This window comes from Oncorhynchus kisutch, linkage group LG17, assembly GCF_002021735.2.
Source record: "Oncorhynchus kisutch isolate 150728-3 linkage group LG17, Okis_V2, whole genome shotgun sequence".
Lineage (NCBI taxonomy): Eukaryota > Metazoa > Chordata > Actinopteri > Salmoniformes > Salmonidae > Oncorhynchus > Oncorhynchus kisutch.
The window spans coordinates 13065474-13093437 of record NC_034190.2 but is presented as its reverse complement, the minus strand read 5'-3'; the positions used below and the strand labels follow the sequence as shown (position 1 = coordinate 13093437).

General features: G+C 44.3%; 1 protein-coding gene across 2 annotated transcripts in view; it reads right to left on the bottom strand.

Annotated features, from left to right (window-relative positions):
- Positions 1-689: 689 nt before the first annotated feature.
- Positions 690-27964, bottom strand: part of elp2 (elongator acetyltransferase complex subunit 2) — a 52289-nt gene continuing 25014 nt past the window's right edge. The window contains exons 11-22 of one of the 2 annotated variants that reach the window (XM_020505010.2): positions 26892-27023; positions 25625-25774; positions 19138-19329; positions 18699-18768; positions 18499-18597; positions 14943-15000; positions 11732-11804; positions 7161-7359; positions 4513-4634; positions 3810-3955; positions 2060-2196; positions 690-1433 (exon numbers count right to left, since the gene is read on the bottom strand). In XM_020505010.2, coding sequence (XP_020360599.2) covers positions 1417-1433; positions 2060-2196; positions 3810-3955; positions 4513-4634; positions 7161-7359; positions 11732-11804; positions 14943-15000; positions 18499-18597; positions 18699-18768; positions 19138-19329; positions 25625-25774; positions 26892-27023 — 1395 coding nt within the window. In that variant the 3' untranslated portion in view covers positions 690-1416. The remainder of the gene's footprint in view (positions 1434-2059; positions 2197-3809; positions 3956-4512; positions 4635-7160; positions 7360-11731; positions 11805-14942; positions 15001-18498; positions 18598-18698; positions 18769-19137; positions 19330-25624; positions 25775-26891; positions 27024-27964) is intronic. The other variant, XM_020505008.2, reaches the window with a different exon arrangement.

Sequence of the window (27964 nt, the reverse complement as noted above, 5' to 3'; positions counted from 1 at the left end):
GTTCTAAAACTCTTTACCCGTAGTGTATATTATTAGACAAGTGGCCCCAGATTGAATAATGTCTCCATATACATGCTCTGCCATTAGAGAGAGAGTGAGTTATGGCCTACACTTGCACACTACCGTGAGTATATTGATGTCCAACGCGTAACCATGGCTCCCTCTGCGGCATGTACAGTACATCCTAACCGTAGGCAATGATCCTAATGGCAACCTGTTCCCTATTTAGTGCACTACTTTTGAGCAGAGCCTAATGTGCTCTGCTCAAAAGTAGTGCACTATGTAAGGGACTTGAGAGGTATTTGGGATGCAAATATGGATTTCCTCTGGCTCGCTTCTTGAGAATGATAAATTGTACCCTATTCTACCCTAGTACTCTACTGTATCAAGCATAAGAGAAGGGAATCTACTGCTAAGTTGTAGTCTATATTAAGTTAATTGTATGGTGTATCAACAATGTTTTATATATATATCGTTTAGGCAAGTCAGTTAAGAACAAATTCTTATTTACAATGACGACCTACCCCAGGCCAAACCTGGATGACGCTGCGCCGCCCTATGGGACACCCAATCAAGGCTGGATGTATGCTATTACATTTTGCTACAGTGGGATGGAAAATGCCAAAGTCATGCAGTCATCATTGTCATTTGGGTCAACTGGTTCTGGTACTAACTCACAGGAATCAATCTATGTATACAAAAAGAGCTTTATTCAGAAATGTAACTTATTTTACATTAAAAGTATCAGCAGTACTGTGTCCTTTTTTTCTAAGGACATTTCAAGCCATCAGAACATGAAGAGACCGCAATACACCACAATGAAAGAAGATATGGTAATCAAGAAGCCAGGGGACTTTCAAACATGACTTGATTTGACAGTTACCGAACCCTAACAAATGATTACATTAACATAAAAGTATGTTGAAACGGTGAGCCTAATATCCCTCGTCTCAGACCTTAATAAGAGCATAAATACGGTAGATAAAGACCAGGGCTGCATCGAGAGAGAGAGAGAAGTCCTGGGCTCGGGGCATCCTGAAAGCAGCCTGGACCCCCAGATCACCAGACCTGGCCGTGTGACTATCTTGTCTGAGCTAGTTGGCTGGTTGTCACAGAGGGTGAATGGAATGACCCAGTGAACAGCCAGCCCAAGGTCTGATCCACTCCTCTCCAGACAGCCCTGTAGTCTCAGTCAGCAGTGTCAGGATACCACGATCTAATGATGTCAGTGTCTCCGGCCCAACACTAGCTAAACAGCCAGTCTGTTGATGTTGAAGATTTTGACAGAGTGGTCTGCCCCTGCACTGGCTAGCTGTACCCAGGAGCTGTCTGCTGCTGTGATGCTGCCCTCGCCTTCCTCCTCACCCCCCTGGCCGGCTCGGCCCGCCCTCGGCCTCCAGCGCAGCCTCTTCACCGTCAGCGAGTGACTCTGACTGGAGGGGGGTAGCGTTGTCAAGGAAACAGAGTGGTGAAATACTGTACTACAGTCATAGTGTATCATTGTGTTGTGTCTCCATACTGTACTACAGTCATAGTGTATCATTGTGTTGTGTCTCCATACTGTACTAGTCAGTGTATCATTGTGTTGTGTATCCATACTGTACTACAGTTATAGTGTATCATTGTGTTGTGTCTCCATACTGTACTACAGTCATAGTGTATCTGTGTAGTGTCTCCATACTGTACTACAGTCAGTGTATCATTGTGCTGTGTCTATCACAAGCAGACTATGTAAAATAGGTTGTTAGGCGCATGGTAATATATAAGAATGAATTATATTTCTAGGGTTAGGTCAACCACGGTTGCATGATGAGTAGTGTAATATGCCTGAGACCTAAAGACTTGTGTTAGCTCCATTGAGATATGTTGTCTTGAGGAGGCTTCAGCATAGAATAATGGAACCAGTGCTTATAGGACAGCTGGACTAAAGGCCTGTAGTTAGTCAGTGCCAAAAGGTGCGTGCGCAGGGGGGGGGGGGGGGGGGGGGGTAATTTTAGAAACTGAAATGTGTGATGAAAGCTTGGGATTGTGTGTTTGTGGGGCGTGCATGCATGCATACCGGTGTGTGTGTCTAAAGGATACGAGGAGTCTGTTTCTCCATATCTGGTCCAGTCTGATGCTCCAGCAGGCTCCTCACTGAGTTCCCACTTATACAGCAGGACCTGGCCACTCTCCAGCCCCACCGCCAGCAGATAGCTGGAGGAACATACATCAATCAATCAAACTTTATTGTCCCAGATGGACATGTGGTTAACAGGCAGGCTTATTGTCCCAGATGGACATGTGGTTAACAGGCAGGCTTATTGTCCCAGATGGACATGTGGTTAACAGGCAGGCTTATTGTCCCAGATGGACATGTGGTTAACAGGCAGGCTTATTGTCCCAGATGGACATGTGGTTAACAGGCAGGCTTATTGTCCCAGATGGACATGTGGTTAGCAGGCAGGCTTATTGTCCCAGATGGACATGTGGTTAACAGGCAGGCTTATTGTCCCAGATGGACATGTGGTTAACAGGCAGGCTTATTGTCCCAGATGGACATGTGGTTAACAGGCAGGCTTATTGTCCCAGATGGACATGTGGTTAACAGGCAGGCTTATTGTCCCAGATGGACATGTGGTTAACAGGCAGGCTTATTGTCCCAGATGGACATGTGGTTAACAGGCAGGCTTATTGTCCCAGATGGACATGTGGTTAACAGGCAGGCTTATTGTCCCAGATGGACATGTGGTTAACAGGCAGGCTTATTGTCCAGATGGACATGTGGTTAACAGGCAGGCTTATTGTCCCAGATGGACATGTGGTTAACAGGCAGGCTTATTGTCCCAGATGGACATGTGGTTAACAGGCAGGCTTATTGTCCCAGATGGACATGTGGTTAACAGGCAGGCTTATTGTCCCAGATGGACATGTGGTTAACAGGCAGGCTTATTGTCCCAGATGGTAGCAGGTATTCCCTGGACATGTGGTTAACAGGCAGGCTTATTGTCCCAGATGGACATGTGGTTAACAGCATGTTATTGTCCCAGATGGACATGTGGTTACAGGCAGGCTTATTGTCCCAGATGGACATGTGGTTAACAGGCAGGCTTATTGTCCCAGATGGACATGTGGTTAACAGGCAGCTTATTGTCCCAGATGGGACATTTGTTAACAGGCAGGCTTATAGCTAGACATGTATAATAGTTCAACACATTACACAAAAGGCTAAAATAACACAGAAAAGTCATCAACTTTAGAAGCCAGCTGGGGAAACAAGCGCATGTGAAATAAAGTACATGTGGAATAAAGCGCATGTGGAGGATAAAAGCGCATGTGGAAATAAAGCGCATGTGGAAATAAAGCGCATGTGGAAATAAAGCGCATGTGGAAATAAAGCGCATGTGGAAATAAAGCGCATGTGGAAATAAAGCGCATGTGGAAATAAAACGCATGTGGAAATAAAGCGCATGTGGAAATAAAGTGCATGTGGGAATAAAGTGCATGTGCGAATAAAGTGCGTGTGGAAATAAAGTGCATGTGGAAATCAAAGATGGGTTACTAGGCCATAGACAGACAGCACACACAGGTGGCTACAAGGGAAGCATACACACTCCATCAAGATATGAAACCCCTAGGAACTCTTGTTGATCTGAAACGATTGGATAGGATAACGGCTAAAGCTTCCCTATGCCTTCTGATAGGCTGCATATACATTTCAACCATATTGCTAATACCTATCCAATTGCAGGCCTACAGCAGTGTCTAGGGTGAAGGGAGCTAGTGGTTCAATTGGAATTCAGAAAAGAAGCACTGCCTCAGTATTGTACCTGTTGCCGGGGCACAGGATGGGGCAGAAGGAGACAGCAGTGGCCGAGTCTCCTACATCTATTATGGAGGAACAGGGCCGGATGACTGGGGGTTCATCAGGGGTCACAATGGCCTCAGAACTACTGCAGTCACCCCACACTATCACCTGTAGAGAGAAACTTGAATTAAGTTATTCTGGAAAGTCACACTAACATAGAATGTGTGTAGGTCCCAGGTGGTATCCTATAGCCTATGTAGTTCTATGGGCCCTGGTCAAAAGTAGTGCACTGTAACGGGAAAAGGTTGCCATTTGGGATGTAGCCTATGATGAACAGTATTTTACTGCCTCTTCCTTACCATTGTGACCTTTACTTACCGAGGAGCTCATTTGTAAGGAACAACCTTTGAAGGCTGATGCTGGTTTGAGATTAGCACATCATTATGTTTCATGCCAGTCTTGCATTGACATCAAAGGACGCATAAGCTGTGGATCAGGGCCTGTTTCAAAAGGTTCTCAGAGTAGAAGTTCTGCTCTAGGATCGGACCCCCCCCACCCTCTTATTCATCACCATTTAAACAACAAAACTGATCCTTGATCAGTGCTCCTTCTCTGAGAAACTTTGTGAACACACGCTCAGACCGAAGTGAATAGACGTTGAAGTCCGGAGAATACAAGCTACCTCTACTAACAACACTAAAGTCTTGCTGGTGTAGAATAATGACCTTCTTGTCTCGACTCGACGTCACAAAGTACTTGTTGTCGGCGCTCCAGTCACATGACCATATGATACGCGTGTGTACGGCCGTGTCCTTCCTGGTAGATGTGTACAGGGAGAAATGGGGCTCTGGATGGGGGAGACACACACAGGAAACAATAAATACCCATCTACCTTGCACTTTGCATTAGTATTGAACCACAAAACGTTCTAAAACAGTACATAACTGCTCAGTGGTAACAATGAATCTTTCCACTCTGACACGCAGATAAACCCAAAGCCTCAGTTCCTCCTTTCCATGATGTCTGTCATTAATGTTGGTTGTGATGCACTGTTCTGTGTCGTTCCAGCAGCCTCTAGAGACACACTGCTGTCTGTGTAGTTCCAGCAGCCAGCCCTCTAGAGAGACACTGCTGTCTGTGTAGTTCCAGCAGCCAGCCCTCTAGACACACTGCTGTCTGTGTCGTTCCAGCAGCCTCTAGAGAGACACTGCTGTCTGTGTCGTTCCAGCAGCCTCTAGAGAGACACTGCTGTCTGTCGTTCCAGCAGCCTCTAGAGAGACACTGCTGTCTGTGTCGTTCCAGCACTCAGCCCTCTAGAGAGACACTGCTGTCTGTGTCGTTCCAGCAGCCTCTAGAGAGACACTGCTGTCTGTGTCGTTCCAGCAGCCTCTAGAGAGACACTGCTGTCTGTGTCGTTCCAGCAGCCTCTAGAGAGACACGGCTGTCTGTGTCGTTCCAGCAGCCTCTAGAGAGACACTGCTGTCTGTGTCGTTCCAGCACTCAGCCCTCTAGAGAGACACTGTTGTTTCACAAGTGTCTAGTCCCACAGTTTGTATAGGCATGTTTCTAGTCCCACAGTTTGTATAGGCATGTTTCTAGTCCCACAGTTTGTATAGGCATGTTTCTAGTCCCACAGTTTGTATAGGCATGTTTCTAGCCCCACAGTTTGTATAGGCATGTTTCTAGCCCCACAGTTTGTATAGGCATGTTTCTAGTCCCACAGTTTGTATAGGCATGTTTCTAGTCCCACAGTTTGTATAGGCATGTTTCTAGCCCCACAGTTTGTATAGGCATGTTTCTAGTCCCACAGTTTGTATAGGCATGTTTCTAGCCCCACAGTTTGTATAGGCATGTTTCTAGCCCCACAGTTTGTATAGGCATGTTTCTTGTGTGCGAACTCAGCATGAGTGTGTGTGTGTGTGTGTGTGGGGGGGGGGGGGGGTCGAAACACAATTAAGTGAAACTCTGAGGGGAATTGGACTTTAGGGAGAAGAACTGTGTGATGCTTGGCATGGTTTCTTTTTGTGTTATACCACGCAAATTAACATGTACAAATGGAACACTAGAGTCAAAACAAATAATAAATACAAAAATTGTGACAAGCCACAAAGCACATTCCACCCAATAGTTGTCACAGTATTTGGGGGAAACAAATGTGATCTATGGTTAAAGAAAGAGTTTTGACTTCCATTTGATTACTAATAACTATTCTGCCTGTATCAGCCACACACACAAACGCTGACAAGGTAAAAAAATAAATATATAATAATAAAAATCGGTCTTTCTGACCCTGATCAAGGCAGTTAACCCACTGTTCCCCGGGCGCTGATGACATGGATGTCGATTAAGGCATCTCCCTACACCTCTCTGATTCAGAGGGGGTTAAATGTGGAATACACATTTCAGTTGAATGCATTCAGTTGTACAACTGACTAGATATCCCCCTTTCCCTTCCCTACACGTGCTGTCGGAGCTTAGGGAGGCCTGTCTTCCCTCTAGCTACAGCCACTCTCCATCCCTGTCTTTACTGGCCGGCTGGGCCGTCCTGTGCTTTCCAGCCCCTCGATTGGCATGTCTAGACTGGTTAAGAAAGAGAGAGAGAGAGAAAGAGAGAGAAAGAGAAAGAGAAAGAGAAAGAGAAAGAGAAAGAGAAAGAGAAAGAGAAAGAGAAAGAGAGAGAGAGAGAGAGAGAGAGAGAGAGAGAGAGAGAGAGAGAGAGAGAGAGAGAGAGAGAGAGAGAGAGAGAGAGAGAGAGAGAGAGAGAGAGAGAGAGAGAGAGAGAGAGAGAGAGAGAGAGAGAGAGAGAGAGAGAGAGAGAGAGAGAGAGAGAGAGAGAGAGAGAGAGAGAGAGAGAGAGAGAGAGAGAGAGAGAGAGAGAGAGAGAGAGAGAGAGAGAGAGAGAGAGAGAGAGAGAGAGAGAGAGAGAGAGAGAGAGAGAGAGAGAGAGAGAGAGAGAGAGAGAGAGAGAGAAGAGAGGAGAGAGAGAGAGAGTGTCCTGCACGTGTGCGGGCATGTGTGAGACTGAGTAATTCAGGGCTCAACTGGAACAGACTGCCAGTTCGCCGGGGAACCCACCAAGGAACCCGCCAAGGAACCCGCCACAGGCAAATAGGGAAAGAAAAAGTTGCTTCACCGATTAGGGCTGTGTCACTGGTGATTTACCTGACTGGGTTTAAATGGGGATTTGAGACATTGGTTGTATGGCTCCAACTATCCCTAGGCTAGTAAAACAGGACTAAACTCAAACTAAACTAGCTCTTGGCTGCTTAAACACCTGACATGAAACCAAACTAACTTCAAAAGCAGGAAGAAAATACTATTAAAAGAAAAAGCATAATACCAGTAAAGCAGACAGACAGGACCCTCAGCTCACCTGTGTTTGTAGGGGTGGTGGCGGGGTCGTCCCGTTTCCATAGCGACCAGGTCCTGTCCCGGGACACGGCCAATAGGAACAGTCCATTGGGAGAGAAGGCCATCTGGGTGACAGTGAGGCTGTGGCAGGGCAGCGCCTGTAGCTGGCGCCAGGAAGTGGAGCTCCAGAGCAGCACGGCCGCATGCTCAGCCTTAGAGGCCTAGAACCAGAGAAGAGAAGCAGCTGGAGGACCATACTGAACTAGCTCAGCCTAAGAGGCCTAGATCCAGAGAAGAATAGCGGTTGGAGGACCCCCCACATAGCTGACAAGATAGTCATAGGACCCTATACCATTCATGTTTTGTTAGATACCATACCATTCCAGCCATTAATGCGAGCATGTCCAAGTGCTGTATAGATTAGCTAATACTATCTCCATTCCTCACCAGGGGGCAAACAATATACAATTCTCCTCCCTCGGTGTTCGGTAAACACTAATTTTAAACTTTGACTCAAAGATGTACTAGCAACCCTGGTCTAATCTATTGAAGTGACTTAAAAAAAATAGAGGCCTATGTTTCTATTGGCTAAAGGCGAGACAGCAGGAAAGATAATGGGCCAATTTGGAACCCACAGCAAATATGTCCTGTAGGTGACAGCATGGACTGCGGGACCACCGAGGTCAGGTGACTGCCATCAAATCACATCATTCCAGTTGTGATTGGAATCTGAATGATCCTGATGGCTGCTAATGGACTTCACCTGATAACAGGTTATTTCCCTGAAAAATAGACACTTTCAGATTGATTTTGCTCCGATTAAAAAGCTGACTTTCCACCCGCACTGACACGGACCTTACCAAGTCCAGCAGTGTGCTAACGTGTGCATGTCAATCTGTCTGTCTGCGTTTAGTGAGTCTGCCAGATCAGAGGCAGTAGGGGTGACCAGGGATGTTCTCTTGATAAGTGTGTGAATTGGACCATTTTCCTGACCTGCTAAGCATTTAAAATGTAACGAGTACTTTTGGATGTCAGGGAAAATGTATAGAGTAAAAAGTACATAATTTTCTTTAGGAATGTAGAGAAGTTGAAGTAGTCAAAAATATAAATAGTAAAGTACAGATTGTTTTTTGCCCTAGCACTACACAGCCGATTCAAATAACTAATCAAACTTTGATCATTTGAATCAGCTGTATAGTGTTAGGGTACAGGCTAGTGTATAGCGTTAGGGTACAGGCTAGTGTATAGCGTTAGGGTACAGGCTAGTGTATAGCGTTAGGGTACAGGCTAGTGTATAGCGTTAGGGTACAGGCTAGCGTTAGGGTACAGGCTAGCGTTAGGGTAACAGGCTAGCGTTAGGGTACAGGCTAGCGTTAGGGTACAGGCTAGCGTAGGGTACAGGCTAGCGTTAGGGTACAGGCTAGCGTTAGGGTTACAGGCTAGCGTTAGGGTACAGGCTAGCGTTAGGGTACAGGCTAGCGTTAGGGTACAGGCTAGCGTTAGGGTACAGGCTAGCGTTAGGGTACAGGCTAGCGTTAGGGTACAGGCTAGCGTTAGGGTACAGGCTAGCGTTAGGGTACAGGCTAGTGTATAGTGTAGGGTACAGGCTAGTGTATAGTGTTAGGGTACAGGCTAGTGTATAGTGTTAGGGTACAGGCTAGTGTATAGTGTTAGGGTACAGGCTAGTGTATAGTGTTAGGGTACAGGCTAGTGTATAGTGTTAGGGTACAGGCTAGTGTATAGTGTTAGGGTACAGGCTAGTGTATAGTGTTAGGGTACAGGCTAGTGTATAGTGTTAGGGTACAGGCTAGTGTATAGTGTTAGGGTACAGGCTAGTGTATAGTGTTAGGGTACAGGCTAGTGTATAGTGTTAGGGTACAGGCTAGTGTATAGTGTTAGGGTACAGGCTAGTGTATAGTGTTAGGGTACAGGCTAGTGTATAGTGTTAGGGTACAGGCTAGTGTATAGTGTTAGGGTACAGGCTAGTGTATAGTGTTTAGGGTACAGGCTAGTGTATAGTGTTAGGGTACAGGCTAGTGTATAGTGTTAGGGTACAGGCTAGTGTATAGTGTTAGGGTACAGGCTAGTGTATAGTGTTAGGGTACAGGCTAGTGTTATAGTGTTAGGGTACAGGCTAGTGTATAGTGTTTATGGGTAGGTACAGGCTAGGTTATAGTGTAGGTCAGGTAGTGTATAGTGTTAGGGTACAGGCTAGTGTATAGTGTTAGGGTACAGGCTAGTGTATAGTGTTAGGGTACAGGCTAGTGTATAGTGTTAGGGTACAGGCTAGTGTATAGTGTAGGGTACAGGCTAGTGTATAGTGTTAGGGTACAGGCTAGTGTATAGTGTTAGGGTACAGGCTAGTGTATAGTGTTAGGGTACAGGCCTAGTGTATAGTGTTAGGGTACAGGCTAGTGTATAGTGTTTAGGGTACAGGCTAGTGTATAGTGTTAGGGTACAGGCTAGTGTATAGTGTTAGGGTACAGGCTAGTGTATAGTGTTAGGGTACAGGCTAGTGTATAGTGTTAGGGTACAGGCTAGTGTATAGTGTTAGGGTACAGGCTAGTGTATAGTGTTAGGGTACAGGCTAGTGTATAGTGTTAGGGTACAGGCTAGTGTATAGTGTTAGGGTACAGGCTAGTGTATAGTGTTAGGGTACAGGCTAGTGTATAGTGTTAGGGTACAGGCTAGTGTATAGTGTTAGGGTACAGGCTAGTGTATAGTGTTAGGGTACAGGCTAGTGTATAGTGTTAGGGTACAGGCTATTGTATAGTGTTAGGGTACAGGCTAGTTTAGTGTTAGGTACAGGCTAGTGTATAGTGTTAGGGTACAGGCTAGTGTATAGTGTTAGGTACAGGCTAGTGTATAGTGTTAGGGTTACAGGCTAGTGTATAGTGTTAGGGTACAGGCTAGTGTATAGTGTTAGGGTACAGGCTAGTGTATAGTGTTAGGGTACAGGCTAGTGTATAGTGTTAGGGTACAGGCTAGTGTATAGTGTTAGGGTACAGGCTAGTGTATAGTGTTAGGGTTACAGGCTAGTGTATAGTGTTAGGGTACAGGCTAGTGTATAGTGTTAGGGTACAGGCTCTTGTTAGTGTTAGGTACAGGCTAGTGTATAGTGTTAGGGTACAGGCTAGTGTATAGTGTTAGGGTACAGGCTAGTGTATAGTGTTAGGGTACAGGCTAGTGTATAGTGTTAGGGTACAGGCTAGTGTATAGTGTTAGGGTACAGGCTAGTGTATAGTGTTAGGGTACAGGCTAGTGTATAGTGTTAGGGTACAGGCTAGTGTATAGTGTTAGGGTACAGGCTAGTGTATAATGTTAGGGTACAGGCTAGTGTATAATGTTAGGGTACAGGCTAGTGTATAGTGTTTGGTATAAACCCTTCAACTGGTATAAACCCTTCAACTTGGTATAAACCCTTCAACTAACAAGAAATCAAAAAGATCCTTGTGCGCTCAGTTGAGAACAGGGATACTGTCTCTGGCAATTGAAGTAGGTAGATTAAATACCATAGATGAAGAAGAGAGGATAAGTCTGTGATTTCGGGGGTTGGCTTAACAATGGTTGGACCAGAGCTAGCTAGTGTGTGTAGAGCAGCACCAGAATTTTAAATAAAAACACACCTTACGTTTTTGTAGTTAATAAATCCAATGTGAAATGTGATAACTATACTAATTAGCATTGATAAAGTTAATCCAGTCATCTCATGCTCACAACGTCAGTAGCCTACGGTAGCCCCGCAACGTCAGTAGCCTACGGTAGCCCCGCAACGTCAGTAGCCTACGGTAGCCCCGCAACGTCAGTAGCCTACGGTAGCCCCGCAACGTCAGTAGCCTACGGTAGCCCCGCAACGTCAGTAGCCTACGGTAGCCCCGCAACGTCAGTAGCCTACGGTAGCCCCGCAACGTCAGTAGCCTACGGTAGCCCCGCAACGTCAGTAGCCTACGGTAGCCCCGCAACGTCAGTAGCCTACGGTAGACTCGCAACGTCAGTAGCCTACGGTAGACTCGCAAAGTCAGTAGCCTACGGTAGACTCGCAACGTCAGTAGCCTACGGTAGACCCGCAACGTCAGTAGCCTACGGTAGACCCGCAACGTCAGTAGCCTACGGTAGACTCGCAACGTCAGTAGCCTACGGTAGACTCGCAACGTCAGTAGCCTACGGTAGACCCGCAACGTCAGTAGCCTACGGTAGACCCGCAACGTCAGTAGCCAAAAGTAGACCCGCAACGTCAGTAGCCAAAAGTAGACCCGCAACGCCAGTAGCCAAAAGTAGACCCGCAACGTCAGTAGCCAAAAGTAGACCCGCAACGTCAGTAGCCAAAAGTAGACCCGCAACGTCAGTAGCCAAAAGTAGATGCCAGGAACATTTAAAAAAAAATAACGTTATTAACCAGCTCCCATGCTTTTAAATGAAATGTTCCGGAACAGTATAGATCACTTTCGTTCTGATTCCTCTATTTGTTAAAACAATTTATGATTTTCAGTTATGTTCCCGGAACCAGTTCCAACCCCTGCTAATAAAGTACAATGTGCTTTGCTACAGTCACAGATCGACGTTTTGCATTTGACCTCCAACTTGTCACACTACCTTACATGCCGAAGCCACCACCGTCCTCCCACTGTCAGACGCCAGACAGAACATCTCAAAGCCATGTCCATACCTGGAGAGAGAGGGAAGGAGAGAGAGAGAAGGAGAGAGAGAAGGATAGAGAGAAGGATAGAGAGAGAGAGCGAGAAGATGAAAAAGAGAGAGCAGAGGGGAGGGAGCAAAGAGGAGTGATGAGAGCTTAGTCACCAGATAAGACTGTGATAAAAGACAAGTGGTCAAACTTGAAGCACAAACAATCCTCCTGAAAGCTTTAAAATGGCGCATCTTAGAATCACGCTTCTGGTGTCAGAGCTGCCAGGCTCTAAACTGGGGCATTTGAAACAGAGCGACTACGTCCCAAATGGCCCACAATTCCCTATTAGTGCACAGGGCTCTGGTCAAAGATAGTGGACTATATACAGTTGAAGTCAGAAGTTTACATACACCTTAGACAGTCATTTAAACTGTTTTTTTCACAATTCCTGACATTTAATCCTAGTCTTAGGTCAGTTAGGATCACCACTTTATTTTAAGAATATGAAATGTCTGAATAATAGTAGAGAGAAAGATTTATTTCAGCTTTAATTTTTTTCATCACATTCCCAGTGGGTCAGAAGTTTACATACACTCAATTAATATTTCAGTATTTGGTAGCATTGCTTAAAAATGGTTTAACTTTGGTCAAACGTTTCGGGTGGCCTTCCACAAGCTTCCCACAATAAGTTGGGTGTATTTTGGCCCATTCTTCCTGACAGAGCTGGTGTAACTGAGTAAGGTTTGTAGGCCTCCTTGCTCGCACACGCCTTTTCAGTTCTGCCCACAACTTTGGAAGTATGCTTGGTGTCATTGTCCATTTGGAAAACCCATTTGCGACCAAGCTTTAACTTCCTGACTGATGTCTTGAGATGTTGCTTCAATATATCCACATAATTTTCCACCCTCATGATGCCATCTATTTTGTGAAGTGCACCAGTCCCTCCTGCAGCAAAGCACCCCCACAACATGATGCTGCCACCCGTGCTTCACGGTTGGGATGGTGTTCTCCGGCTTGCAAGCCTCCCCCTTTTTCCACCAAACATAACGATGGTCATTATGGTCAGACAGTTCTATTTTTGTTTCATCAGATCAGAGGACATTTCTCCAACAAGTATGATCTTTGTCCCCATGTGCAGTTGCAAACTGTAGTCTGGCTTTTTAATGGCGGTTTTGGAGCAGTGGCTTCTTCCTTACTGAGCTGCATTTCAAGTTATGTCCATATAGGACTCGTTTTACTGTGGATACTTTTGTACCGGTTTCCTTCAGCATCTTCACAAGGTCCTTTGCTGTTGTTCTGGGATTGATTTGTACTTTTCGCACCAAAGTACATTAATCTCTAGGAGACAGAACGTGTCTCCTTCCTGAGCGGTATGACGGCTGCGTGGTCCCATGGTGTTTATACTTGCGTACTGTTGTTTGTACAGATGAATGTGGTACCTTCAGGCATTTGGAAATTGATGCCAATGAACCAGACTTGTGGAGGTCTAAAATTTTCTTCTCAGGTCTTGGCTGATTTCTTTTGATGTTCCCATGATGTCAAGAGGCACTGAGTTTGAAGGTAGGCCTTGAAATACATACACAGGTACACCTCCAATTGACTCAAATGATGTAAATTAACATATCAGAAGCTTCTGAAGCCATGCCACCATTTTCTGGAATTTTCCAAGCTGTTTAAAGGTAGTCAACTTAGTGCATGTAAACTTCTGACCCACTGGAATTGTGATACAGTGAATTATAAGTGAAATAATCTGACTGTAAACAATTGTTGGAAAAATGACTTGTGTCATGCACAAAGTTGATGTCCTAACTGACTTGCCAAAACTATAGTTTGTTAACAAGAAATTTGTGGAGTGGTTGAAAAACGAGTTTTAATGACTCCAACCTAAGTGTATGTAAACTTCCGACTTCAACTGTAGGGACTAGGGTGACATTTGGGACTCAGCCAGAGAGCGGAAGGTTTTCTAGCTGGAATTATGTAGATTCCACTCACACAGGCTGCAAAGGTTAAGAAGATACAGATGATACCTTACTGGTAAAGCACGCTAGAGCTAGACTGTGGAATTAAATAGTGACGTACGGGACTCCAGAACAGCAGACTGCAGGGCATATTTTAATTTTTTTTAATTTAATTTTTTTTAATCCTTTATTTAACCAGGCAAGTCAGTTAAGAACAAATTCTTATTTTCAATGACGGCCTAGGAACAGTGGGAACAGTGGGTTAACTGCCTGTTCAGGGGCAGAACGACAGATTTGTACCTTGTCAGCTCGGGGGTTTGAACTCGCAACCTTCCGGTTACTAGTCACATGCTCTAACCACTAGGCTACCCTGCCGCCCCATATGCACACAAGAGCGCAGAAACATCTCATCCTCTCAACCTACCAAACCTTCTAAACATTTCATATTCAGAAATATACTCAGAATAGAAACCCTACCACAGAATCAAAAATATGACGCCACATGAATTTTAATGTTGCTATTACGCGTTCAATTATACAATGCATTCCTTGCCAAATGGGAGTAAGAAAAGTGCTATTCAAAAACACAATGGCAGTACTTGCAGTAAATGTCACAGCTGTATGTCATGTTAATGCAGGACTGACTGGTAAATAGATTTAACATTGGCAACAAATGGAGGCGATATATTCTCCTGGGCAGAGAAGAGGCTCATGGGGAAATCTGCATTCTGATTGGTCGGAATTTTTTGGCTGACTGGCTCTGAGGTTTAGAAATATTTTCAGACCCATTAATCTTCACAGGAGGCGGAAAAAACCACAACCAGTTATTTGTCTATAAATATGAGAAATGCGTTGAAATATCGTGTCACATGGAAAATGGATGCTGCACACTAAAGGTTGAAATCATAGATGCATTGTGTGCATTCCTAGAACGCAGGAAACAGTGCTGAAACGTTTTCTGACAAAGTCCCCATCTGATTCTGTAGTTGATGAAGCGTGTGCAAAAGTGGTACTCTAACATTAGCTGCCTTTACACATGCAGCGCAATTCTGATATTTGGCTAAACAGCTGATCCGATTGGTCAAAATACCAATTAGTGGAAAAAGGATCAGAATTGGGATGCCTGTGTAAATATAGCCATTGAGACCGAAAATGTGTGTGTGCGTGTATGTGTGAAGATGAAATAAAAGGACTGTTAGAATGATCATGGGACACTAACAGTTTTTGGACCTCAGGCCATAGTGTGTTTTGAAGGAGGTGGTCCTCTGGCGGTGGCTCTGTGGACACACACACACACACAAAATTACAAAGAAAGTCAATTTCAAAATAATTACATAACTACTGTATTTAACATATTCAACATTCACCCTAAATGGGAACCATTTTCCAATTGACTAAAATGAAGAGTGTATCTATGTGGAGATTGTATCTACGTCGCTGGCATTTATGATTTTCTTGTGTAACAACCCTCATGTTAAGCAGGGAGGGAGAGAGGGAGTGACAAGAGGGAGAGAGAGAGGGAGGGAGAGACAAGAGGGAGAGAGGGAAGGAGAGACAAGAGGGAGAGAGGGAGTGACGAGGGAGAGAGGGGGGAGGGGGAGAGAGGGAGGGGGAGAGAGGGAGGGGGAGAGAGGGAGGGACAAGAGGGAGAGAATTAAAGAAGAGATACACTGGAGACACGAAACAGAATGAAGAACAGAATTGACCGCCTCAAGACAATGTTCTCTCTCGGATTCTTCACAGCGCTCATCGTTAGCATTTAGCTCCAATACCTAACCCTCAGTTTGCTATTTCTGAAAAGCCATTTTGTAACAACGACTCTTTATCTCCCAATTTTCAACGGCTGTTAGCTTTGAGGGGTGCTGCGAAATGAGAATCAAATGTACCCCTTCTCTCATTCTCCACCCATGCCAAGACAACTTCACTATCTACTTCTGCAGACACAGTGTGTATCCCAAATGGCACCCTATTCCCTATGGGCCTTGCTCAAAAGTAGTGCACTATGTAAAGAATAGGGTGCCATTTGGGACGCGTAAACTTACACAACCCCTACTCTCCTTCATTACACATGACATGTAAAGCCTCGTTCCCTCTCGTTGTTATTTGTCCCAGGCTTCCTGTTTCTCCCAAATGGTTCCTTCCCTTAATCCTCTCTAGTAGTTAATCAGAGACATGGCATTACTCTGTTAACTGATTATTCTGTTGACAACTCATTATTGTGTAAACTCATTGTGTTAACGACTCATTATTCCGTCCACCTCATTTCCCTCTCCCCGTAGAACTGTACATGCAGACACACATAGCCCTGTAGCCTAGTCATCGATATTATAACTTCGCTCTGCGCACACAAACGAGTCATTAATATCCTAACTCTGTAGGATGATGTAGGATGATGACTCCTTGCTGTCCCCAGTCTACCTGGCCATGCTGCTGCTCCAGTTTCAACTTCCACCTGACTGTGCTGCTGCTCTAGTTTCAACTGTTCTGCCTTATTATTATTCGACCATGCTGGTCATTTATGAACATTGAACATCTTGACCATGTTCTGTTATAATCTCCACCCGGCACAGCCAGAAGAGGACTGGCCACCCCACATAGCCTGGTTCCTCTCTAGGTTTCTTCCTAGGTATTGGCCTTTCTAGGGAGTTTTTCCTAGCCACCGTGCTTCTACACCTGCATTGCTTGCTGTTTGGGGTTTTGGGCTGGGTTTCTGTACAGCACTTTGGGATATCAGCTGATGTACGAAGGGCTATATAAATAAATAAATTTGATTTGTAATCCTATAAGACGTCATTGTAATGATGATCTCAAGACTATAAGGAGATTTTTACAATCACAATGAATGACAACGCATGACAGTGTTTGACTAGAGGCAAGGCACCCAAAGCTCCCCATCCCTTGATTCTCTTTCATTGTGGATTTATTCCTCCTGTTATTTTTTTCTCTTATTGTCCTTCTTAAGTTAGCACTTCACTGTTAGTCTACACCTGTTGTTTACAAATCATGTGACAAATACAATTAGATCTGTCTCTCATCTTCCTCTCGCTAACCCTCCTTCCCTCTTTACACTCTCGCTCTCTCCCCCAGTCTCTCCCGCCCCCCCCCCCGTCTCGCCCTCCATCTCTTTCTCACTCCCACTCCCCTCGCCCTCATCCCACCACCCTTCTCTTCCTGCGCTGCTTCTCATTCTTATTTAGTAATTACATGTCTCCAGGTGCTCCGATTCATCCCGCTCTTCTAAAATGCAGGCATGGAGAACAGAGCATAGCAGAGCAGAACAGAGCATTAAAGAACAGAGCAGAACAGAGCAGAGCATTAAAGAAAAGCAGAGCAGAGCATTAAAGAACAGAGCAGAACAGAGCAGAGCATTAAAGAACAGAGCAGAGCATTAAAGAAGAGCAGAACAGAGCAGAGCATTAAAGAACAGAGCAGAACAGAGCAGAGCATTAAAGAACAGAGCAGAACAGAGCAGAGCATTAAAGAACAGAGCAGAACATTAAAGAACAGAGCAGAACAGAGCAGAACATTAAAGAACAGAGCAGAACAAAATAGAACAGAGGCATCTAATAAATAGTCAGTCACGAAGGCTGGATATCATTGTCCCTTAAAGGCTGGATATCATTGTCCCTTAAAGGCTGGATATCATTGTCCCTTAAAGGCTGGATATCATTGTCCCTTAAAGGCTGGATATCATTGTCCCTTAAAGGCTGGATATCATTGTCCCTTAAAGGCTGGATATCATTGTCCCTTAAAGGCTGGATATCATTGTCCCTTAAAGGCTGGATATCATTGTCCCTTAAAGGCTGGATATCATTGTCCCTTAAAGGCTGGATATCATTGTCCCTTAAAGGCTGGATATCATTGTCCCTTAAAGGCTGGATATCATTGTCCCTTAAAGGCTGGATATCATTGTCCCTTAAAGGCTGGATATCATTGTCCCTTAAAGGCTGGATATCATTGTCCCTTAAAGGCTGGATATCATTGTCCCTTAAAGGCTGGATATCATTGTCCCTTAAAGGCTGGATATCATTGTCCCTTAAAGGCTGGATATCATTGTCCCTTAAAGGCTGGATATCATTGTCCCTTAAAGGCTGGATATCATTGTCCCTTAAAGGCTGGATATCATTGTCCCTTAAAGGCTGGATATCATTGTCCCTTAAAGGCTGGATATCATTGTCCCTTAAAGGCTGGATATCATTGTCCCTTAAAGGCTGGATATCATTGTCCCTTAAAGGCTGGATATCATTGTCCCTTAAAGGCTGGATATCATTGTCCCTTAAAGGCTGGATATCATTGTCCCTTAAAGGCTGGATATCATTGTCCCTTAAAGGCTGGATATCATTGTCCCTTAAAGGCTGGATATCATTGTCCCTTAAAGGCTGGATATCATTGTCCCTTAAAGGCTGGATATCATTGTCCCTTAAAGGCTGGATATCATTGTCCCTTAAAGGCTGGATATCATTGTCCCTTAAAGGCTGGATATCATTGTCCCTTAAAGGCTGGATATCATTGTCCCTTAAAGGCTGGATATCATTGTCCCTTAAAGGCTGGATATCATTGTCCCTTAAAGGAATAAACAGAAATATGGAGAGAGTGAAGGAGAGATGGGCTGCACTGACTGAGGCCGTGTAGAAAGGAAGTTTATCCCATCCCAATAAAAAACAGTATTAAGGTTTATGCAGGTATTATGTGTTGTGGGAGCCATGCCTCAGACAGATGCGGCTGTTAAATGGGTCTAATATTGTAATAGGGATGGTAAGTTCAGTATACAATACCATTAAGGGTGAGCGGGTGGAAGTAGGACTCTTGGTATTGGTCAGAAACACTGTTGAACCCGGTTCCCTCCTCTTCATTGGTCTTGGGAGTAAGATCACCTGTCAATCAAAAGAAGAAGCTATCAAAATCAGCCAGATGTAATGAGACATTGACGGTTATGTGCAGATAGACCAAGTTTAGGATGGACTTGGAGCCGTACCTTGAAACACAGCCTTGTTGGAGAGACCTAGGGCAGGGGTACTGGCCCCTTCTGGTTGATCTACAGTGTCCTGGGAAAGAGAAACAGACATACCCACACACATACAGGGGAGAGGGGTCAAAGGGGAATTTCAAAGTTCAAGGCTGTTTCCCAGTTCATTTCACCTCGAGTCCTCACATCCTTTTCCCTTGCCTACTTCTCAAAACGCATTGGAGAAGAAGGCCCGAGGGGAGGGATCTTCTCCAATATGGTTGATGGGGAGGCATAGACATAGGATGCGAGGAATCATGGAAGGAAGAATTGAGATTGAGGCCAACAGTAGCCATTGGGGGTGATGTAGGAAGCAACTGGCATTGATTGACACACTGCTCAAACAATAACAAAACAGAATGTGGTACTTCGACCAACAGCAAAGCAGGATTTAGGAACTACTACTCACACTGGAGGCCAGCAGTTTCGCCAGAGGCGTGCCAGAGATGTTTGCAAAGTTCTCCACAAAGTTGCGGGGGGCGCGGAACACCCGGAGGACCTTCTCGTCGGCCCCGGAGACGTACTGGAAGCGGCCCACCATGGCCAGACACTGCATGTCATAGCCGTGGATCTGGGGGCGAGAGATCTCGTGCCAGGTGGGCTGTAGTTAAGACACAGGGGACAGAGGGGAAGAGCTACTGAAGACATACTGAGATACAGTTAGAGATCTCGTTCCAGGTGGGCTGTAGTTAAGACACAGGGGACAGAGGGGAAGAGCTACTGAAGACATACTGAGATACAGTTAGCGATCTCGTTCCAGGTGGGCTGTAGTTAAGACACAGGGGACAGAGGGGAAGAGCTACTGAAGACATACTGAGATACAGTTAGTGATCTCGTTCCAGGTGGGCTGTGGGAAGGGGAAAGAGATACACTACATGACCAAAAGTATGTGGACACCTGCTTGTCTAACATCTTATTCCAAAATCATGGGCATTAATATGGAGTTGGTTCCCCAACTATTGCTATTACAGCCTCCACTCTTCTTGGAAGGCTTTCCACTAGATGTTGGAACATTGCTGCGGGTACTTGCTTCCATTCAGTCACAAGTGTATAAGTGAGGTCGGGCACTGATGTTGAGCGATTAGTCCTGGCTCGTAGTCGGCGTTCCAATTAATCCCAAAGGTGTTCGATGGGGTTGAGATCAGGGCTCTGTGGAGGCCAGTCAAGTTCTTCCACACTGATCTCGACAAACCATTTCTGTATGGGACCTCACTTTGTGAACGGGGACATTGTCATGCTGAAACAGGAAAGAGATTTCCCCAAACTGTTTCCGCAAAGTTGGAAGGACAGAATCGTCTAAAATATGTAATTGTATGCTGTAGCGTTAAGATGTATCCTTCACTAGAACTAAGTGGCCAAGCCATAAGACTCCTGAAAATCTAATCAAATGGCTACCCAGACTATTTGCATTGCCCCCCCCCCCCCTCTTTTACACTGCTGCTACTCTCTGTTATTATCTATACATGTCACTTTAATAACTCCACATGTACATATTACCTCAATTACCTCGACTAACCGATGCCCCCTGTACATTGACTCTGTACCGGTACCCCCTTTATATAGTCTCGCTATTGTTATTTAACTGCTGCTGTTTAATGACTTGTTACTTTAATTTCTTATTCATATTTTTTAAACTGCATTGTGGGTTAGGAGCTTGTCAGTAAGCATTTCACGGTAAGGTCTACTACACCTGTTGTATTCGGCGCATGTGACGAACACAATTTGATTTGAAAACCATGAAAAACAGCTCCAGAACATTATTCCTCCTCTACAAAACTTTACAGTTGGCACTATGCATTCGGGCAGGTAGCGTTCTCCTGGCATTCGCTCAACCCAGATACGTCCTTCATCCAGATCGTGAAGCATGAATCATAATTCATCATTCTACTGCCAATGTTTGTCTATGGAGATTGTAGGACTGTGTGCTTGATTTTATGTGGCTGAAATAGCCAAATGCACTAATTTGATGTGTTCACATACTTTTTTTTGTATATACAGTGCCTTCGGAAAGCGTTAAGATCCCTTGACCCTTTCCACATTTTGTAACGTTACAGCCTTATTCTAAAATGGATTAAATATATTTAAAAAATCGTCAGCAAACTGACAGGTTCTGAGTTCTAAAACTTGAAAATATGAAATATCCTTAACCATATCACTGAGGGAGAGAGGGGAATGTAGAACGTTTACATTCTGTCAGAATATGTTATCGTTGGAAATCAGGAATCCTATGGGGAGGAGTGAGGGATTTGGGCCAAGGTCAGGTCAGATGAAGTGAGGAAGAACAGAAATCACTAAGGTTCTGGATAGCAATATAGGTGTATTGGCTGTTCAGATGGGTAAGGAGGGGCTCAGCATAGGAGAAAGGGTTCAATATCAGTGCTTGTGTGAATATCAAATCAAATGCATTTATAAAGCCCTTCTTACATCAGCTGATATATCAAAGTGCTGTACAGAAACCCAGCCTAAAACCCCAAACAGCAAGCAATGCAGGTGTAGAAGCACGATCCCTAGAAAGGCCCAAACCTAGGAAGAAACCTAGAGAGGAACCAGGCTATGTGGGGTGGCCAGTCCTCTTCTGGCTGTGCCGGGTGGAGATTATAACAGAACATGGCCAAGATGTTCGTCTTATGCAGCTGTATGACCTAGCGGGTGAATAAACTTGGTTTGAGCTTTACTAAGAGTTTTTTCCTCTGTTTATTTAGAACTTAACAGAACTAAACACAATACCTCATAATGACTAAGTGAAAACTTTTTTTTAAATTTTTTTTTTAAAAATGTATTAAAAACAAAAATACCTTATTTACATAAGTATTCAGAACCTTCGCTATGAGACTTGAAATTGAGCTCAGGTGCATCCTGTTTCTATTGATCGTCCTTGAGATGTTTCTACAACTTGATTGAGTCCACCTGTGGCAAATTAAATTGATTGGATATGATTTTGAAAGGCACACACCTATCTATATAAGGTCAGAGCAAAAACCAAGCCTTGAGGTCAAAAGGAATCGTCCCTAGAGCTCCTAGACAGGATTGTGTGAAGGCACAGATCTGGGGAAAGGCACCAAAACATTTCCAAAGCATTGAAGGTACCCAAGATCACATTGGCCTACATCATTCTTAACTGGAAGATGTTTGGAACCACCAAGACCCTTCCTAGAGCTGGCCGTCCGACCAAACTGAGCAATCGGGGGAGAAGGGCCTTGGTCAGGGAGGTGACCAAGATCCTACTTTTTGAATGCCTTGCTCAGAATGACCTTTCCAAAAGTTGTTTATATAGAGATCAGTCCTTTCGGGAGCCAAGATAATTTATTTATAAATCCCATCATTGGATGTTTTGGTAGTTGGGTTTCCAAAGGGACACCATAGGTCAGCATAGATGACCTAAGTTGAAAATATCAAAAAAAGGAGTTGCCGTTTGTAATAATATTTGGAAGATAAAATGCACAACGCAGGGGACGAGAGGGCTAGGATTAACGATCAATAGGAGTTGGTTTTCAGTTCAACATCTGTTTAGGATCTGTGGGATGTCAGTCATGAACTCAGAGCTACGTGTGTTACGTGGGCCACGTTTTCATTGGTCTGTACATTGAGTCTGGAGTGGGATACTTGTTATTTGGCCACTGGCCAAGTTGTCCGGCAAGGACCTCTGATTTGTCAACCCCAGGCTAGGGTGGGGGGTTATAAGTGGCACACTGTCCTTTGTTCTGTGTGGAAAAGCTGAGGACAGGAGGAAACTGAACATCTGACTCCAAGCATAACATCTTGATTTGTCCTCTCTGAATAAACCTATTTTTCCTCTCCCTGATTTGCTTTGGAGTTTGTGTTACTGAAAATAACAGAAATGGCTAACACTGGTAATGTGTATGCATCTTTAAAATCTTGGAAAGTTCTCAAACTATTTCTGTCCATGATATCGGTAGGGTTACGTATTCCACATCTGGACTATTGGATGCAAAAGTCCACCCTCCAGATGGCAAGGTATTATTGTGAAATATTGGAGTATGGGCATGCCATTTTGATTCCCAGTTACAATGTTTTTCAATTTGCAGTAAACAGAAATTGTGTGAGCAATAATAGGACCAAAGCGTAATTTATATAGTTTAAGGGATATATACTGTACCAGTGAAGACCACCTTTTCCAGGGCAATAGGAGACACCATCTTTCTCTCTATACTCAGCCAGGGGGCAGAAGAATCATGTCAATGTAGGATTGGGTGAAATGCTAGAATCTGGAAATACAATTTAAAGTCCTCCTACGTCTTTCCCTCTTTGTGAATGTATACATTTGATCCAGGATGATTTACTTTGCCATATACATTTGAAACCACCAGATCACAACAGGCAGAAGATACTGTACATTGTCTAGATGTAGTCAAATATCATCTGTGTATAATGAGATGAAGTGATCAATAGATTTGAGAGAAATTTGTGTTATTTCCTTTGATTGGCGAATGAACTGGGCCAGAGCTTCCATGGATAATAAGAATAGCAGAGGCGAAATTGGATCGCCTTGTCTGCTGCTTCTAGTGATTCTGAACAGAGCAGATATTGTCTGTTATAACTATGGCCGATGGATTGGCATGTAGGGATGGCTGAGGGATTGGCATGTAGGGATGGCTGAGGGATTGGCATGTAGGGATGGCAGAGGGATTGGCATGTATGGATGGCAGAGGGATTGGCATGTAGGGATGGCTGAGGGATTGTCATATTAATGAAATTGGAGCCGATTCCCATACGTTCCAAGACAGACCAGAAATATGACCATTCTAGTCTATCAAAAGCTTTTTCTGCACAGAGAGATAATGTAGCCCAAGGAGTTGTTGTTTCTGATGAAGCGTCTAAGGCATGGGTTTTATAACCATTACCCTACGAGGTCCGGAGCCTACTGGTTTTCTGTTCTACCTGATAATTAACCCACCTGGTGTCCCAGGTCTAAATCAGTCCCCGATTAGAGTGGAACAATTAAAAAGAAAGCTGTGTAACTGGCTTCGAGGTCCAGAGTTGAGTTTGATGGATCTAAGGTATGTAATAGCCAACTGAGGTTATCCAAGGATAAATGCTTTTTAACAAACCCACTTTGGTCCGTGTGGATCAATTTGGGTGTGGAAAATAATCATATACGTGTTTATCAAAGATCGTGGCGATAGTGAGAACACTGGGTAGCATCCTTAACTTTTTTAACCTTTTTTTTTATAAAAGCGAAATTAGTGATGTGTTCACAGTTCTCCCAATGTAACGCTTGTGAACAGCTGTAGTAATCATTTCAAGCAATAGCGGGCTCCCAGCAAGGTGGCTTCCTCTGTTGAGAATATTTTAGAAAGACCTGAGTGTGGCTTAGTGTGGATTTACAATCAGAGGTGTACAGTTCTTTATAGAAGTGGGAGAATCTTTGGTTCATTTAGATTCTGATAGTAATTCCCCTGTTTCAGATTCAATAGTTGCTATATCAGCTAATTGATCATAACTGTAGCTTTTTGGCAAGTAAACGACTGGGACGATGGAAGTAATGGTTGAGTGTTACTCGAAGGGAGGGGATACTGAAGAGATCGTGAGGTAAAATTTTTGAGTTTGAGATCTCATGCCAGGTGGGCTTGTGGGGAGGAAAGGTGGGAAGAAATAGTGGAGGTGGAGGATATGTCGGAGGAGATCTATGGCTGCAGCCCAAATAACGCTCTATTCCCTATAGTAGTAGTGTACTATATATTCATTACTGGGGATGTGGTGCCATTTGGGATGCTGCCTATAGCTTTCGTGTGTCTTGTTTGTTATTTTCATTTAATACAGCTGAATGTATCCCTGGTGTACGATGTGATGTTGCGATGAGTTCAGAGCAGGGGTTAGGAAATATGATGGCAACATTTAATACATATGCATAACTTTGAGAGAGGTATTCATTTCAGAGTAAAAGGGTTTATGTGATCCTTTGAAATGGATTCCCACAATAGGTATTCTGGGAATTATTCTAAAAAACGCACTATTCTCTTCAAAAATTACCTCAGAAAGAAATAAGCAATTTGAAGAGTGTGGTTACGTGCATGAATACGAGACATAGAGAAACACATTTGCCACTCTTAACAAGGTTTTCCTGCCAGACAGACACATTACAGTGTAAACCTAAACAACAACTTGTTGACTCCTTCGTCTTCCATTAGAAAATGAAGGAATAGTAAAACTAATTCATCTTCACAAACTGTTAAAATGCTACTGTAAATGTCAAATGAAACACAATAGAACACGGTCTTACAAAAAAAAAATGCAAAACCGGTAGATGATATTTGGTCATTACCAAGGGGAAAAACACTGAGCAAAAAATATACTTTTGAGTTTTAAGGCCACAGTATGTAGCCAGACAATTGGGTAAAGACCATAGTCAAGAGGCGGCAGGGATCCTAGTGGTTAGAGCGTTTGGCCAGTAACCAAAAGGTTGCTGCATCGAATCCCCAAGCTGACAAGGTAAAAATCTGTTGTTCTGCCCCTGAAGAACTCACTGTTCCCCGGTAGACCTTCATTGAAAATAAGATTTTGTTCTTAACTGACTGGCCTGGTTAAATAAAGGTTAAATAAAAATGCATTTAAAAAATGTAGTACTGCGTACAAAAGTATATTTTCTCTAGAATTGCATTATGGTTTCATTATTGGAGCTCTTTGGGGGCATCAACATGATGTCTATGTGGTATTTAGGTGTCTTCAGTGCATACTTGAGTCTGCCTACAGGAGTGAAAGGGGTTTATAGGTTACATCAGGGACAGAGACACTCCAACCCTAATCTAGCACACCTGATTTTAATAATTAGCTGGTTGCTAAGCTGAATCAGGTTAGTTACAACTGAGGATGGAGCAAAAACCTACACGAGGGTAGCTCTGCAGGAAGAGGATTGGAGAGCCCTAGGTTACATGTACCTGTGTTTGGTCCATCCTCTTCCAGGGTGTTAGTAGCCTGGTGGTCTGGTCTGACCCCACACTGAGGATGAATTCCCCCTCAGGATCCCAGCTCAGGTCCTGAACTGCGTTGAAGTGACCAGATATCACCACTCCTGGACTCCACTCTCCCTGGGACATAACAAACAGACAGATACAGGGAGTCAGTGACCAGATATCACCACCCCTGGTCTCCACTCTCCCTGGGACATAACAGACAGATACAGAGAGTCAGTGACCACAGGTATCTGCCAAAATAAAGGAAACACCAACATAAAGCATCTTAATAGGGTGTTGGGCCACCACGAGCCACCAGAACAGCTTCAATGCGCATTGGCATAGATTCTACAAGTGTCTGGACCTCTATTGGAGGGATGTGACACCATACTTCCACAAGAAATGACATAATTTGGTGTTTTGTTGATGTTGGTGGAAAACGTCGTCTCAGGCACTACTTCAGTCTCTCCTATAAGTGTTGAATTGGGTGACAGACACACACCCTTTATACCCCCGATGCTCCTTTGAGACCCCTTTTTCAAAGTCACTGAGATCTCTTCCAGTCATGGTAGACAAAAATAATGACCCTAAGCATGATGGGATGTTAATTACTTTATTAATTCAGACAGAAACAGATTGAGTCAGTGACCAGATACCACCACCACTGGTCTCCCCTCTCCCTGGGACACCACACACACAGACATGCCCTTTTCACACTGCTGAGCCAGGTACCTGGGAATCAGACCCGATACCTTCTCCACACTATCCTGGCGACCCCAACCACACTGTGTTGACTCAGATGTGTTTCTTTCATGTTGAACCAGGCCAGAACAGATCAGCTCAGTTAGACTCAGATCAGTGTGAAACAACAAAGGTATAACAGAGTAGTCAGCCACTCAGTCAGTTCTGGTTCCCAGGGTAACAGAGTAGTCAGCCACTCAGTCAGTTCTGGTTCCCAGGGTAACAGAGTAGTCAGCCACTCAGAGTCAGGTCTGATTCCCAGTCATACACTCCAGCAGTCTGGGTCTTTAGACAGTTTAATTACACTTAGCACAGTCTCTCTCGCTCCCTCCCTCACTCATTTGGGATAGACCCACTACTGTGCAGATTAATCATTAGTCTATCTTCACAAGCAGGGGGCTGTGTGAAGTGTCATTGGCACTGCACTGCTGTACTGTCCCATAATTCTCACCTCTTTGTCGTGGTTCTGGTGCCAGAGATGTAGAATAATGAAATAGAATAGAAGTCTCACCTCTTTGCCGTGGCTCTGGGTCCAGAGATGCAGCGCTCCGTGGAAGGCATGGGCCAGGATCATGGATCCGTCTGGACTCATCTGACAACCATAGAAACCCAGTGTGTTTCCCCCCACCTCCCCTACACGCACCTGGAGAGAGCGAGAGAGAGGGAGGGGAGCGAGAGGGAGGGGACCAGCGGAGGATAAATGACATTAGGACCAGGGGTGTAGTAGAGGTTAAATGACATTAGGACCAGCAGTGTAGTAGAGGTTAAATGACATTAGGACCAGCAGTGTAGTAGAGGTTAAATGACATTAGGACCAGCAGTGTAGTAGAGGTTAAATGACATTAGGACCAGCAGTGTAGTAGAGGTTAAATGACATTAGGACCAGCAGTGTAGTAGAGGTTAAATGACATTAGGACTAGGGGTGTAGTAGAGGTTAAATGACATTAGGACCAGCAGTGTAGTAGAGGTTAAATGACATTAGGACCAGGGGTGTAGTAGAGGCTAAACAAACGTAAACCTCATTTACGCCCATTTTCTGGGAAAAATGCATTGAAAGTATAGGGAGCGTTACTTTATCCACCTGGACCGATGATCAGCGTTTACACACCTATTTTTTCTACAACTACATCACCAGTTATGACATTAAAAACTCTGGACCTATCTAGTTCGAGGCTAGTCAGGCAAACCTCCTGACCGTACTAATAAGAAACGACTAATAGATAATCCTAGGTATTAGAGCTATGGTCCACTGATTTACAGTGCCTTCAGAAAGTATTCATACCCCTTGACTTATTCCACATTTTGTGTTACAGCCTGAATTAAGAACAGTAACTCGGCCACTCAAGAACATTGACTGTCTTCTAGATAAGCAATTGCAGTGCATATTTGGCCTTGTGTTTTAGGTTATTGTTATTTTCCTGCTGAAAAGTGAATAGATCTCCCAGTGTCTAGTGGAAAGCAGATTTAAACAGGTTTTCCTCAAGGATTTTGCCCGTGCTTAGCTCTATTCCATTTATTTTTTATCCTGAAAAACTCCCCAGTCCTTAACGATTACAAGCATACCCATAACATGATGCAGCCACC